Source organism: Lucilia cuprina, chromosome 4, assembly GCF_022045245.1.
Source record: "Lucilia cuprina isolate Lc7/37 chromosome 4, ASM2204524v1, whole genome shotgun sequence".
NCBI lineage: Eukaryota > Metazoa > Arthropoda > Insecta > Diptera > Calliphoridae > Lucilia > Lucilia cuprina.
In genome coordinates this window covers 32,248,252-32,265,401 of record NC_060952.1, presented here as the reverse complement: position 1 = coordinate 32,265,401, position 17,150 = coordinate 32,248,252, and the positions used below count along the sequence as shown (strand labels likewise).

Below are 17,150 nucleotides of genomic sequence, written 5' to 3'. Positions count from 1 at the left end.
ACATTTTTCTGTCAATATTACAAGATCTTACAACAGGGTATACAAAGCTTAAGGAATGAATCCATTTTTTTCTAGCATCATTTTCTACTCTACAGGTTTATTATTTATTATATTATTATAGTCAAATTCCAATTCTATAGTCCATTTGTCTTCCAACATAATAATTCCTGGGCCAGTATTTTCCTTTCTATTTATTATTATGAATTTCAATTTTCAAATTTTTTCTTCATTACTTAATGATTTCACTCTTTTAATTTCCCTTTTGCTAGTTATTACCACAATGTGGTAGGGATTGAATCGATTTCTAATACATTTATATGGTACTTATTATATGTACGTTTCAAAATGTGTATATATGTTCACATATACTATTGTACCATTGTATGTAGTATGTAAGCAATTTAAATATACTTTATTGTGATTGTTGACATTGGTGCGATGTTATTATTGTTGCTGCTGTCATTGTTGTACTTGTACTTAAGACAGGTATTTGAACTTGTCAAACATGTTTCAACTTTATATAACACTTGATAAGTCAATTTGATTAAGTATCGGGTAAAATTTTTTTCGTACTTTTTTCTCTTTATTTTTTTATTGTAAATACAAGTACGTATTATTATTTTTTGCTGCTGCTGCTGATGTAATTTAAACAGCGGTAGTATGTTATGAAATCTTAAAGAATTATTCATTTATTACAAATCAAATGTTGATTTGCTCGTTAAGATATTTCTGGTTAATTACTAACTAGTGTGTAATAAAACATTTAGGTTAAATTGTACCTTGCATTAGATATACTTAAGCCATTTATTGTTGAATAAAACGGTGGACATTTAAGTCATATTTTTAAGGAGGCATTTTATAGGAGCTAGGATCAAATGAGGCCATATAATTAAAGAGTTCATGATGGTCATCAAGGCTAGTATAAAACTTGGTTTTGCTGCTTTTTGTCGAGATACGAGTATATTAAATATAATTATTAACTTAAAAGCCCTATTCGGCGGATCGAGTTGTTTTCAATAAAAGATCCATATTTCCATTGATATTTTATTGAATTATCTCCAAAATTGTGACATGTAGTTTGATTACAAGATTCACAAGCCCTATTCGCCCGATCTCAATAAGCTTCGTTTTTGGGTCAATAGAAGATTATGTACCAAATTTCATTGAATTATCTTCGAAGTTGCGAACTGTAGTTTGATTACAGGGTTTACATGGACGGACGGACGGACTATATGGACTCACAAATAATTCTGAGCCGATTGGTATACTTTAAAGTGGGTATAGGACCAATATTATTGTGCCTTACATACATCAGCATAAACCCAATATACCCTCTACACTAAATTGGTGTAGGGTATAAAAATGTCATATTATGAATAGTTTTAGTAGATTAAGTAATCATATTATGATTTAATATAGTTTTAATATTTCATCATATGCTTTTTTGTAAATCACAATGAAATGTTGTAACATTGTATCATAATATTGTCGTAAAATGGTATAAAATAATCATATTGTGGTTTCAAGTAAGCATATGGTATTGTCTTACATAATCCCTATAGTTTCAAGTAATCATACGGTGTTTAAAGTAACCATAGTTAAAGCAATTATATTGTAGTTTTAAGTAACTATTTTATGGATCAAAGTAATCATTTTATGGTTTAAGCAACCACGTTATTGTTTAAAGTAACCATATTTCGGTTTCCAATCTAAAATAATCAAGTAAGCATATTATGGGTTCGTATTATCATATATTCGTTTAATGTAATCATATTATTGTTTTGAACAATCCATATAGTTTCAAATAACCATGTTGAGTAAGGTAATCATAGTATGGTTTATTATTCTTTCAAGCAACCAGTCTAAAATGGTCAAATAAGCTTATTATAGTATCATGTTATTATATGTTGGTTTAAATTAAATATTGTTTTCAATAATCCATACAGTTAAATACAAATAACCATGTTGAGTTACCTTAACCGTAGTATGGTTTCAAGGAATTATATTATACTTTAAAGTAACCATATTACGTTTGAAAATAGTTTATAGTAACATTAATATAGTTTCAAGTAAATATACTATGGTTTATTTGAAAGTTTAAATAGTTCTAAGCAATATATTATGTTTACATATTTATCATTATTTAATTGCTGCAAATATTATATTTCGGTGAATTATTCACAAATTTTTAATTGACATAAACATTTAAATGTTTACAATAATTAAAATATTGATGATAATAAATAAAAATAACAATTGTTTGTTTATGACAACAATATATTTTTACAGAAAATGTACAATAAATGTCCTAACCATATTTTTCCTCAGCATTCAATTGGTAATGAGATGATCTGATTATTAAACAATATTTTTTAAAAAAGCTTTATTTTTATTTGAATTTTTCCCTTTTTTTAAAGATTTCTTTTGCTTAGTAGGCTCCAATTAAATATTCCTTTTAAGGACCATTTGCTGTTTGTTTTCTTAAATAATTTCATTATATTAAATATTTATCAAAAATTTTACACAATATTTCATTGCCCTACTAAAAGAAAAAAATTCTTTCCTTTATTTTAACATTTCAATTGTTCAGCACTCAACCTTTTAGAAAATATATTAAGCTCCCTATTTTTTCATTACATTTGTTTCGTTTCATTTTTTTCACCCTTAATAATAATGGACTTATTGCTGATTTAGCAAAAAAAAAATATATATATAAAAAATGTGAAAAATATCATCAACAAACAAAAAAGAAAAATACAGTACTAAAATGCCAAAAGTCTCATCAATAAATGGAGTAAAGTGACAGTTGGCAAAAATAATGTGTTCAATTTCATTTATTCATTCGTTCATTCATTTAGACTTGTGTGTTGTTGCTGTCGTTGTTGTTTTATTATTGTTCATTGTTCAAAATGTGATTGTTCATACAAATAGCCCAGTATTTTTTACATGGAGTCTATGTATCCCCCTTTAGAGAATATTGTTTCATTTAACACTCAGCGAATAAGTAACTTCCAAAGAAACGAAAAAGATGTAGAATTTACTCCATGGGAGTACTGAAAAAATGCACCTGAAGAAGTTATGATTTTAACACAGAATTGTCATAGCAGGGATGTATTTTATGTTTAATTCAAAAAAATTAGTACAAAAATACTAATTTTTTGTACTTATTTGGAAGTACATAAACATCACTTCTAACAAGGCAAACAAATTCACTTACTACTACTTTTGAAGTGGTGATAAATGTTATTATTTTGGAAGTGCTTCAGAAGTATTTTTTGGTGGATTCAAAAGTTCATTTTTAATAACCTAAATAGTTAATAACCTTGCTAAATCTGTAATCAGAAGTAATTCCAAATTAGAGCTTTAATGACAAAGTTTAGGTAAATCTATCCCAAACTGCAGGGAAATGAAAAATTGCGCTTTGTTTGTTGGTATGAATGAACCAATGACTGAACAAATTTTATGTATGTTTTGTAGTTGAAATATTTTTACTTAAACGTTTATGACCCCAAATGACAGATGTAATTTGTAATTTACGAATTTATATTGAACATAAATAACATAAATATTTATTGATTTATTGTTCGTTAGAAAACATAAAATAATGTTTTTATTTTGGAGTGGGAGAGAGAATTGGGAGACAAAACGATCTTTATGTAATACTTTTTTTTAGAAAATTTCAGCTATTTAAGCGTCATATAATGTTATAATAACATAATGAGTAAACAATTCTAGTCTAAGGGGTGCGACAGAAATCGAGCCAAATATTCGAACGAATATATAAAATACGGACTAACCTGTAATGAACTAAAAAAGTTTCAGGACTTTTCTAATTTTGCAAACAGTTTCAACCTAATTAATATCGTGGAAACCAGAAAAGTATAAGTTTTATTTTAGAGAAGTAAAGCTATCGAACTTTGATATGATCTACAGAATCGAATATCGGAATCATGGCGATATGATCATAGGTAACACTTTCGATTTAAAAGCTATTACTTGGCTGGGATGTTATTGACATGAATATTTTTTTATTAGATTTCGAAATCTATGGTCGTTTGAAACGTGCTCCGGAAAGGGGGATAAAATCCCCAAACTTTTAAAGATAATTTTTGTACTGACATCAAACGTAGATTACGAAATTCAAAACTGCGCTTGATTACAAATGCCTTTCGTGGGGAGTCTAATGTTGGAATTAAAGAGTTTTTGATATTTTAAAGATCCCATATTCCTCTCTTTGTTCCTCTCGTATTGGTATTATTGCTTTCTGAGGTCATAGATTTGCTAACAATAAATCTGGTCTTTTCGGGACTATAAACTAGTAATTCCTTTGTCTACCCCGGGGGTATGAAGTCGAGAGTTTAACGTGAACACCTGCCTTGACGGCCTAATTTCACGGTGGTCTTTTTCACCCACAGGATAGACTAGAGACGGTCTACCCGCGCCCCTGAATTCTTCAATGAAGAACTCAGGTAGCAATTTTTGTACATGGCTGAGCCGGTCCATGTACAAGTACTTTGTTGAAGAACTCGAGCTATCTAATCTCTTGCCATAGTAGCCCCGTTGCGGAATGACAGGCAACATGGGTTCAATCCCAATGCAAACCCCGACAAGGAAAAAGCAATCACTGGTCTAAAGTCAATAGAAGGGGGTGACGAGTCCCAACATCAGGTGAAATCAATCTTCCGGTAAACCGGAAGGTGACCACCCTTATGATGTCATGAAAGATTGCATTATTCAAAATGCAATCCCCATCATCTAATGACCCACTCCAGTGCATTCCTTAACCTCTTTAAGCCCGCGCAACCACACTACTGAGATGGCCCTGTTGGTTTGGCAACAGCACCTAGAGACATATTTGGTAGTCCGAAATACCCAACAAAATGGATCAGGATCCCTCTTTTATGAACCGATCAATGCACAAAGGAAATAGGAATTTCCAAAGTCAATTGATTCCAATAATTGCCCCGACAAATTAGTCGCGTAGCATGTATCAATATGTCCTGTTGAGATGGCAATAGCACCGAAGAACTTCCCCGAAGCGTAAAAAGGCATACTAAATCAGTACTAATCTCCAATATATGGAGATCTTCGATCTTCCCGATCTTTCACTAATTTCAGCATCAGTTCCATTCCCATGATCATAAAGATCGCTCTACGGGATGACAGGCAACCATTGAACACTAACCTGACAATTCCCCAGCATATACCAGCGTCCCACTACACGACCGGTAAGAAATACCGATCGGGTTTAGGAATCCGGCATATGCTGCTTCGTAAACAGACCTGTTCGAAGAGAGAATTATCCAACCCATTAGGTATAGGATATATCAGTCCTTAAACCAACATTCTCTCCCCGCGATTTGGGTTTCAACCACAGCCACTACGTGGATCCCGAAGGAACCTCAACCAATTGACCGGCCAGGACTAGGTCCTGTGGGCAACCGGCCACCCGTAGTGCCAGATTATATGGTACTCTGGTTAGACCCCAAGGTAACATGCCCCCGGGGGGAACCCCGGGGGTATGTAACCTTGGTGAAATTTCCATTTTGGTGATATTGCAATATCGCGGGGAAAAGAGAATACAAACTTGATATAAATGTATCATCGGCCTCTCCTTGTAATGGTTTGACATGGTTTCGGGACCATAGATTTGCTACAAAAACCTCTAGTCTTTTCGGAACTATAACCTAGTAATTCCTTTGTTTTCCCCAGGGGGCACGTTACCTTGGGGAAATTTCCATCTTGGTGTTATTGCAATATAGTTTGACATGGTTAATGGGTTCATATGTTTGCTACCGATACCGGGACTATAAACTAGTAATTCCATTGTCTACCCCCGGGGTCTTGTTACCTGGTACTACGGTTGGTCAGGTACCCGCAGGAATTTTTTCAATATGGTCATTTGGTTGATGTCCCTTCGGGATCCACGTACAGGCTTTATGGTAAAGTAATGGCTTTTTATGATAAGTTTCTCTTATCGTCTTACGAGCGGCAATGAAATGATTGGAATGAGCTAATAGTTCATTGCCCGTCTTTCCTCAATGTGATAACTTAGCAAGAGATTAGATAACTCGAGCTTTTCAACAAAGGAATTGCCACGTAAGTGGTTCTTCTCTACCCCTTCTCAGGGGTGAATAATGGACAGCCCCAAGTCTACCCAATGGTTAAAAAAGACTACCATGAAATAAAGCCATTAAGGCAGGTGTTTTCGTTAAGCACTTTGATATTCTCTTATTCCTGTGTGTCTTTTGAATCGGGTCTAGTTAGAAAACCATACAATTTAATATATAATTTTAGAATTCTGGGAGCTAAACAAAAAATTTATATAATCATTGTTACTGCAATCTTTTAAAACTCATTTAACTTCAGCTAATTTGTTGCTTTAATTCAATCTTGAGTCATGAAATTTAGATAGTTCAACCAAAAACAGGAATTTTTAAAGATTTATTAAAATAAGGTGAACTAACAAGTTTTAAATACAGAAACAAAAAATAACACAAATAGGTTTCAACAATTCTACCACATTTGTACATACAACAACAAAAAGATAAATAACAACAATCAGTCCTAAATACACAATAAAATGACAAATATTGGCAACATGAGAAAGTGTCATCATTCACACAACAAACACTACATATACAAACGAAGTAGTAACACGTAATACCTAAACTTGTACTGCTCTAGATACATGTTCAAGTGATATAATGTTGTTAGCAGCATCATCATCACACATTAGCATCACAATAAAAACAACAACAACAATGACACTACCAAATAGTAAATATGTGTGTTAGTTTGCTATTCTTTCATTCCCTCCCCCTTCACTGTTCGACTATACTCCCACAAAACACATGTTTACTAAAATATTTAGAACATTTAAAACATTTACTATGACAAACAGACAGACGTAAGTTTGGACAGACAGTTAGTAAATAAAAAGAATTAACACTTCTTTGTTGTGTTGTAGTTTATAAAATAGAATAATAGTTTCAACACAGTAGTAACAGCTGCAACAACATCTGTGCAACACGTATGGTGTTGTAATATCTGAACAGTAACAATGAATATTTATTTATGTGTATTACTATAAGTTGCATACGTTTGCAAAAAAATAAATATATTTCATTCTAGTTTCACACATTTTGATGGTTGTGTTGGGGAAAAGAACGTACTCAATTGCTATTATTGGTGCCACAGGCTTATGTTACATTTAAAACGCTTCTTTGACACCAACAATATGACACTTCAATTGTTAGTTGTTAATGTTGTTGTATATTTGTTAAATACTTGAATAAATGTGTATTACAGTAGTTGACATTTACATACTTACATGTGTATATGTATGTATATTCGAGCTAGGATACGGAACTATTGTGCAAATGTATTTTATAGGAACTAGAAGAACCTTATTTTAAAATGTCAGTTAATGACAAAGGCCAACGATGAAAAAGGTTTTTAAAAAATAAGTCCATGGATGTTATGATACTTTTGACCCTGATGCCTAACCAAAGTTAGAGCAGAGCATTTGCCGAGAAAGTGGAAAACTATATCTTCCTTTTCCCTGTCCTTAAAACTGCTGAAGTGGAGCCCAATTCGATATAACATTTACTAAGGTCTCAGTGTCCAGTTATAACTGATATCGACCTTGATATATTCCTCATATTTCATTATCTTCTATGTACACTTCTCATGACCCTTTTACATGTGCATAGGTTATTCCATATTTTTTCAGACATTTAGATAAATAATCTGAAGAAACTGCTTTTCATAAAATCTAACGGATTTGCTAATGAAACTTGGGCAAAAGATCCCGTAGTCCCTAGTTCTTGAGAGTTGTCTGATTAAGGAATAGCGAAGTGATAGTGTGCGAGTTTAGTAAAAGAAGTCCGAAGAGCGAAATAATAATTCTCGGTTCTTCATAGAGGAAACCATAAACAAGAACTAAATAAATTTTTGAACCGTTCAATTGAAATCTCTATCAAACTTCTCGTGTGGTGTTACACCATCGGACGGTTGTTCTAATATTGGAGGCAGTAGATTTTCGATCTTAGCATAACCATATGTTCCCTATATCTATCATCTGGGTGAGTTAAGCATCTCTGCAGGCATAATTAAAGTGCATTAATATTGTTTAGTACTTCTGAAGGACTAGTTCTTAGAACAAATATTATTCCAATCCATGTTGAACTCTGACTGTAGTGTAGTTGATCAAAACTACCTTCACAAATCCCAGTGTTATTTTGGGTGTTGATTTTGAAAACTAAAGACACCATATTATCCACCTCCCTTTCACTATTAGCGGATATTTGTGATATTTACTGGTGGAAATTTGTGATATCCTTAATCGAAATGAGACAAAATCAAGATATTAAGGTCTTTTTCGATATTCTGCCAGTGATACATCCTTGACAAATGTGCCTGGGAAAAGTTTTGCTACCAGTACCCCTAGTCTGCCGGGATTATAAACTGGTGATGTTATTTCAATTCTCGACTAGTCCTTGGCATGATATGACAAGGTTTTAAACTAGAGAAGCCCACAATTTGGTACTACGGGTGGAGAGTTGCGCTCAGGACAATGTCATGGTTGGTCAGTTGATTCAGGTTTCTTCGTATATCTAAGCGTTTGAAATTAGTTTGTGTTAATTATATGTGATATGTAGGGGTATAGGGAACACGTATACCTAAAGTAGGCTCAGAATCATTTCGAAGTCGATTAAGCTATGTCCGTCCGTCTGTCTGACTGTGCGTCCATGTAAACCTTGTAATCAAGCTACAGGTCGCAATTTCGAAGAGAATTCAATAACATTTTGTACATGATTCTCTATTATCCCAGAGTCAAATCCTATTGCAAAGGTTAACATCGGTCCATTTTTTCACCTAGACCACATACAACTGAAACCTCCGAAAAAAAACTTTTAAGTTGTAATTATAATTAACATTTTCGTATCTCTACAAAAACCTGCAAAACCAAGTTCGATACTAGCCTTGATGACCTTCATAAACTTTATCTTTTGACCCAAACCCCTATAGGTCCCCCATTTGACTTAAATGTCCACAATTTTATTCCACAATAAAAGTATATCTGAGGCAAGGTACAATTCTACTTTAATGCTTTATTATGAAAACTAAATAGGCCCAGAATCTTAACTCACTAATAAAATTTTTTACAACTTCTCTTCTACCCCTTTCCCAAAGTAGAAAAATAATTTTTCAAAAATGTGAGATCACTAAGCTAAAGCAATCGTTTGCATTGATTTAATAATGTTTAAATAAATCAAACTATTAACTAGTTTTCAGAAATTTATTGTTGAATCTTAAATGCTACAGATTCACTAATTAGTTTCAAAAACTATCAATTAATAACAAATATTCGAAACAATAAATTTCCACTTACCTTGATTTCATGTATAAAATCCGTTTCATCCAATAAATTTATGCGAACGGACATAATCCGTGATGGTCTACACAGGCAATGCATGATTTTTAATTTATTTTTGTTTAAAAAAAAATTGCAAAATAATTTCCAAAGCAATTTTTTTAAACAATTTATATATATTTTTTTCTGTTACCACTATTTCCACAATTTATTTACAAATATTTTTCAATCACTAACAATTTAATTGAACTATATATTGCATGCATACACATGCACAATTTGTTTAAATGAAAAATATTACATTTTTTATTTATGTTTAAACTAGTGATTTCAAATATTAATATTGCAATTTTTCCCTCTCCTTTTTGTTGTTGTTGTTTATTTAAAGAAATAACAAATTTATTTAGTTTTGCAAATAATTTTTGTTTTATGTTTTTTATTGCTACATCATTTAATTTATTGAAAAAAGAAGTTTTATTTTTTAAGGGAATTTTTGGTTTATTTATAAATTTTTTTTTGTAAAAATTTGTATTGTTGTTTGATTATGTTTTTATTAAATTTAGTGCAATATTTAATAATTTATTTGGAAAATTTTAGTTTTTTTATTGATAGCTGTTGCAAATATTAGATTTATTTTGCTGGTAGTTGAGATGAATCTGAAATGAAAGAGATATAGTAAAAATTTAATAGTAAATTTAATTGAGAAATGGATAGAATAAGTTTATGAACAATAATAAGAAAATTCTAAATATTAAAATTTTTTTAGAGTAATTCGTTTATATGATACCCTCGATAAACTATATGTATAGGCTTAGGTGAAAAATCAATGGTTGACAAAATGATAACACCAGTTGTCAAAACATTAACAATAGTTATTAAAATAACAGCTTGGGGTTTATAGCATTGTGTGTACGTACACCTGTACAGAGGGAAAAATAACTAAACATGCTTGTTACCAAATTAACACCAAAGTGTTTATAGAAATCGACACCAAATTGTTTGTTAATAGTGGGCTTACCACCTTTGTTAATATTTAGACTTTGACAACGAATTGTTGCAATGTTGACAACGTTGCAACTTTGACAAAAGGATTTTATTGAAAAATTATAAACATTTTGGTGTCAGTTTGATACCAGACGTGTATTTATTCTTTTTCCATCTGTGTGACAAGGGATGATATCAATTCCTGGTTTTTAGTATGTGAAATGATTTTGGATGTTAAATATACTGTTTTTGTTCCGAAATAAAGGTGGGACCCGAATAAAGGTGTTTGGTGGGACTAAGAACGAACAGTTGGGAGATAAAATGTTTAAGTTCCCTTAAAAAACCAAAAGAGGGTTTCGATGACTACTCTATTGGATAAAATTTGAAACATAAAAGGAAAAGACACTTTAACTAAGCAGTAACGTATGATCCTCGACCAAACACTCGTTTAGCACTCTACATTCTTTCAAGCGGTAAATAGATCGATCGGTTAATTGAGATGTTTAACGCCACCGCTCTACTTTCTTTCAAACGGTTAATCGATCGACACCACCACAGAAGGTTTGAAATAAAGAGGGAAAAGAAACCTTAACTAAGCAGTAAAGTCTGATCCTCGATCAAACGATCAAACCCTCGAATAGAGCCACCATTTAACTTTCTTTCAAGCGGCTCTAGTAGATAAAGTTTGAAATGAAGAGGGAAAAAAAGAAATTGAGATGTTAAGCGCCACCGCTCTACTTTCTTTCAAACGGTTAATCGATCGACACCACCACAGAACAAATCTTTTCGATGACTGCTCTAGTGGATAAAGTTTGAAATAAAGAGGAAAAAGACGCCTTAACTAAGCAGTAACGTTTCACCCTCGATCAAACGATCAAACCCTTAACTAAGTAGTAAAGTCTGATCGTCGATCAAACCGAATCACCTTCGATTAAACGATCAAACCCTCGAATAGGGCCACCACTCAACTTTATTTTAAGCGTTTAATCGATCGATCGGTTAATTGAGATGTTTAGCGCCATTGCACTACTTTCCTTCAAACGGTTAATCGATCGACACCACCACAGAAGAAATATTTTCGATAACTGCTCTAGTGAATAAAGTTTGGAATAAAGAGAAAAAATACACCTTAAATAAGCAGTAACGTTTCATCATTGATCAAACGAATAGAGAAACCACTCAACTCTCTTTCAAGCGGTCAATCGAACGATCGATTCTTTCAAACGATTAATAGATCGACACCACTATTTAGAAAGAAGTGATAATTGCACTTTCACAATCATCACGTTTTGTGACAAACTAGTGAAAAAATGCCTTCCCTAGGAATAACAGGGAATATTCTATACTTGAGGATTTGTTGGGAATAAAATGCAATCAAGGAGCAGAAACTCTAACTTCCTATTGCATTAAGGATTCTGGCAAAAAAAAAATATTTTAAAAATAAGGGACCCAATTTTACTAAACTTCTATAATCGCTGACATGCCACGGATACTTCTATTATCATGGCCTACTAAATCAATTATTAATACATAGTTCCCCCTTTTAGTATTTTACAAAACAATGTCAATTCTAATTCATTGCATAAATTTTAAAAATCTACAATTACTGTGGGACCATTTTTTTATTTGCAGTTGTTGTTTCTTTTCGCAGCTTGTCAAATCTATTGCATGTTTAAAACTTTAGCCAATTTCAATAGAATTTAAAAATGTCTTTGTGGCAGATCAAGTAAAAAACAAAATTAAAATACAAAAATAGCAATTAAATTGCCATAAATTATTTCTAGCAAATTTTTTTATTCTCAAAGTAACTTGAATAAAGAATTTTTTTTAAACTATATTTCTTCAAAGACCACAATATAAGTAAACAATAAAAAAAAACCGTATTCTCACAAGATAATCAAAAAATACAAATATTTGCTCTTGATTTTCTTTCATGCTATGATTGTCATGGCTGGTGAACACGCCAGCCACAATTTTCTTAATAAAACAGAAAAAAAAAATGAAATAAACTTTATATTAATTCCAGCATAATGACACTTGAACTCTAAACAAGCAAACAAATCTCTAACCACCAGGCTTGACCAAGCCACCAAATAACTAAGAAGGAGCAAAAAATTAAAAAAAAAAACTCATGAAAAATCATAACCCAACATTAAATCATAGGAAAAACGAAACATTCAAATAGCTAGCGAATCAAAAACAACACCCACCTCATTTTTAAACGAAAATGTTAAATTAAATTTAATAAAATGAAAACAAAGATTATAAAACAATGATACAACTCAGGCACAACTAGTTGCAAGCGAAACAAAAAACACACACACAATTCCCCAAACAAAACTACAACAAAAACTTGATTAGTCCATGGAACTTTAGAACAATAGTCGGAACAGCAACGCAACAGCTTAGCAAATACTAGATACAATTGTATAAAATTAAGTGGAGAATTAAAAAATATTTTCCCACCGCACCTTTTATAGGGGAGAAAAAAATGTAAAAAAATATCTTAAGAAAAAAATGTTATGAGCTAAATAAACTATATCACTACCAAGAGGAATTTAAATGTTTATGTTGAACATTTACTATTTTTTTGTTGATTTTATTTTTAAAATAATTAAAGCAAATTATTAAACTGTTAATGTAGTCTCTGAGAGAAGAGGGAATTTATTAAATAATTACAAAGAAAAATTCAATAAATGTTTTAATAAAAAAAGTATGAATTTATAGTCGGACATTGCCGACCATATGATACCCAACACCAGTCAGTATGTTAAAATTGTGGATTTTTTTTTTTTAAATAAAGCATTTAATTTGTTTTATTGTGGAATATTTTTACTTATTGTTGACAAAAAAAGAGATTTTCTGCAAGAGAGGCTCATAGGGGAGAAGGGGTAAATATGGGCTTATTCTTATAAATTTTGGTAGATGAATTAACGTCTACTTCAAAGTCATTTATGTAGATTTTAATCGTTTTATTAGTAGTTAGAAGTTAATTTTGACCTACAAGTCATTATCTGAAGAGAGTTTGTATGGGGTCTAGGGTCAAATGAGGCCCGATCACTATAAAAATTAGTATTGTCATTTATTGTTCTATAAAACTAATTTTTGTTGATTTTTGTTAACATTACAATACATTTAACGAAATTATGAGCCTAAAGGACCGATTTGGGGGGTACGGTACGGACCTGTAGCGTGCGCACAAGGTTTACATGGACACACAGACATACATAGGAACGGACAGACGGACATAGCTAAATCTACCCAGAAAGTGATTCTGAGGCGATTGGTATACTTTAAGGGGTCTAGGACCAATATTTTTGTGTGTTACAAACTTCAGCACAAACGCATAATACCCTCCCCACTATAGTGGTGTAGGGTATAATGAATGAAAACGATTTTCTATGAAAATAACCAACATAGTTTAAGATTTTCAATAAATATATTTATTTGCGGAAACAGAATTTAAGATGTAACAATCCGGTATTTGAAATACTCTTGCATTTGAAACCGCCCTGCAACAATATTCATGGAAATTATGACACTTTTGTTATTATGGATCTAGGGTAGAAGGGGGATCATAGCCATAGGGGCACATCTGCCAATAGCGAATAATTTGAAAACAGAGTAATCGATTTTATCGCATTATCAACAAATTTTGTTTTCGTTTATCGATTATCTATCGCCGTTTTGCGGAAAAGTTAAAAAAATATGTACATGAGTATGTCTTAGGAAAGATTGAAAGGAATAAAACTAACATATTTAAGTATCCGAACCAAGAAAAAATTAAGAATATGTATTGTGGTTTTAATTTGAGGCCGCCTCCAAAAAATGTGGCGTATGGTCCCCTTCTACCCTACATACCTGAGCAATCCTACTTTCGAGAGTCCCGCTCCATTTTTAGCCTTTAAAGTCCCAATTTCAAAATGTAGACATACAACACTTTCTCTTTTCTTAAAGTTTAAGAGCAATATATTATCAGAAAAATAAAGGTAATTTTAAAGAAGAAGAAAGGTGAGCTCAGAAATCTGTTCCACCAAAAAATTATATCTCTAGATTTCCCAAAACAAGGTTACATGTCTAAAGTAAAGTGAACTTATTATGATCAAATATGATTTGAAAAAAAAGGTATTAAAGGATTGATCAGCGCTGAACTCGAATCTGTTCTCAGATCTGTCTCCACTACATCTCGTATTCGAGATATCGCGTTCTTAAATTTCTGCCAAATTTAAAATATAGGCTTAGCATTATTTCTTCTTCCTTCGAGAACTCATGGTTTTCGATGTATTCATTGTATTTTTACCCTACACTACTGTTGTACGGAGGGTATTAAAAACAATATTTAGATGTTGGTTTAACTGATTTTTGAAAATGTCGATTCTATCCAGCAAAAAAAGAACTTCCAAAGAAACGAAAAATAAATTTCTGGAAGTACTGAAAAAGACCCGAATAAGTGATGATTTTAACACAGACTTGTCATAGATGTAGTGACAAATTCACTACATCTGAAATCATTCTCAGGAAGTAATTTTTATGTTCTTTTTTTAAGCTTTAGGATGTGAAAAATAAATATAAATCAACTCTAAAATACCTTCAATTTTAAATAAAATTGGATTATTTTCGCTTCGCAGGAAGTCAATTAACACCACTTCTACAGAAGGAAAACAAATTCACTTAGTGCTACTTTTGAAGTGTTGATAAATGTTATTCTCTAGGAAATACTTCATTTTATTACGGCTGGGTATAGTCGGTTTCTTTAACAAACTGCCTGCTCAACTTTTGCTGATCCCTTAAAAGACTTAGCTTTATATGACCATATAAGAAAACCTTTGGTTAGATTAGATCGAGGTCAATATCGGGTCTGCCTTCTCCACATGCTTTACATACATACTGCTGAATTAGCATGTCCAATAGCTGTGTCCGCAATTCTATGTGTCCATCGTACTAAGCCCAGACTTGCTAATTTTGAGGAGATTTATCATTTTGTTCTCAACAAAATGATGGTTCTATGCATCGCTTCATTATTCCTAGAGAACTTATTGCTATTACATTCGCCCTGCTGTCGAATGTCCTATTACTCATATCATGTAAGCCTTACCTTTGGAAGAGTATTCAGTTAAAGTTTTATTACAATTCAATATGGTCACAGATATAACTTTATTGCCTGATATCGCAATAATTGCTTGTGGCTGTCGGTAAAAATGTTAAGCCCAGTTGGTACCATATTTATTTTAATCCAATTTACATATTCCTTTATTACTCGGTCTTTTGCCTGAATGGTATGATTCAGTAAACAGGTCTTCAATATACTCGGTCTTCAATGTAAAACAACGACCCTCTTTTTCTCCCTATTTAGAGTCGTTCGTGTAGCTTTACCAAGACATTCTGTGTCTGGTATGCGATCAGGCACGTCCGATGATTGTATATAGTATACATTGTTGAGGTGTCTTACAACCACTTCTAGCCATATCGCCTAACCCCACGACAATTGGATCTCCGCTCCGGAACGACCCGATTCTCAATTGGCTAAAGATTGTCAACTCAGCAACAGCTGTATCAACCGTTACAACAACAAAACCGCAAAAATAAAAAGAAGTACTTCCAAAAGAATAACATTTATCACTACTTCAAAAGTAGCACAAAGTGAATTTCTTTAATTTGTGTGGAAGTGATGTTTATTGACTTCCAAAGAAGCGAAAATAATCTATTTTTTTTTTTGAGATATATTTTTTTGTACTAAAATTTTTTTGAATTAAACCAACTTTATGTACAACATAAAAACTACTTCGTGAGAATGATTTCAGGAGTTGTGAATTTGGAATCAAATAAAAAGGACATCCCTCCTATGATAGGCCTGTGTTAAAATCATCACTTCTTCAGATCTGTTTCATTACTTTTTCATTGGAGTAAATTCTACTTCTTTTTCGCTTCTTTGGAAGTTCTTAACAGCAATGTTACTAACATTTTTTGTGGGCAGACATCTGTAAAACAACGCCTTAAATATATATATATGAGAAACACAGGTATAAGTAATAAATATTTCTTCTTTCAATTACAATTCATTGAAGTGTAAAAAAAATAAATTTTTTTTCTTTAATTCAAGTGTTAGCATTTAATTAACTTAATTAAATTTTAAGAGCACAAATATAAAACTTTTAAATTTCTTAATGTCTAGACTTGAAAATAAATAAGCGTGTAAAAAATTTAATGTAAGATATAATTTAATTTGCAATTTAAAGAAAAATTGCAAAAAAAACATAATGATAATAAAACACACAGACCCAGAGCGTTGACCCATAATAAAATGCATAAAAAATTCAGAAAAAAATGAATAAATGAAAACAAGTAGGTGGTGGTGGTAATAAAATTGGTTCGGATTGTTTCGCAAAGAAAGTAATAAAGGGGAAAAAATTGCATTATAACAATCAACATTTATCTTTTTAAATATTTATAACGAATAAAACAAAAGTGCAAAAATAAGTACTCTGAAACTCAACTTTTAACCATTAATGGCCATAATGACTAAATGGCTAAAAGGAGGAAATGGTAGAAAGAGCAAAAAAATATTTACACGCATTTTTTTAAGCACATGATTGTTGAGGGGGATTTAAATTTAATTTTTTTACATTTTCCCCGAATAGCAGGAATATAAGGCATTTAAATGGGAAACAAATTTCATGTTAAATTGAACATAAATTAAAGGGGCATTTTTTTAATAATTTTCCAGAGGAAAACAATAAAAATTATTTTCTTTTTATAATTTGTAATATTTAGCATATTCTGGTGATGA

General features: G+C 31.7%; 1 protein-coding gene and 1 long non-coding RNA gene across 12 annotated transcripts in view; both read right to left on the bottom strand.

Moving 5' to 3' along the window:
- The window catches only part of LOC111676377 (band 4.1-like protein 4), a 104,700-nt gene extending 94,930 nt beyond the window's left edge, over positions 1-9,770 (bottom strand). For 6 of the 11 annotated variants that reach the window (XM_046948015.1, XM_046948016.1, XM_046948018.1 and 3 more), the window contains exon 1: positions 9,398-9,770. In XM_046948015.1, coding sequence (XP_046803971.1) covers positions 9,398-9,481 — 84 coding nt within the window. In that variant the 5' untranslated portion in view covers positions 9,482-9,770. The remainder of the gene's footprint in view (positions 1-9,397) is intronic. The other 5 variants (XM_046948023.1, XM_046948022.1, XM_046948021.1 and 2 more) reach the window with 4 other exon arrangements.
- A 99-nt stretch (positions 9,771-9,869) lies between these two features.
- The window catches only part of LOC124419304, a 62,823-nt gene continuing 55,542 nt past the window's right edge, over positions 9,870-17,150 (bottom strand). Inside the window, exon 3 of the long non-coding RNA XR_006940467.1 lies at positions 9,870-10,035. This is a non-coding gene — a long non-coding RNA (uncharacterized LOC124419304). The remainder of the gene's footprint in view (positions 10,036-17,150) is intronic.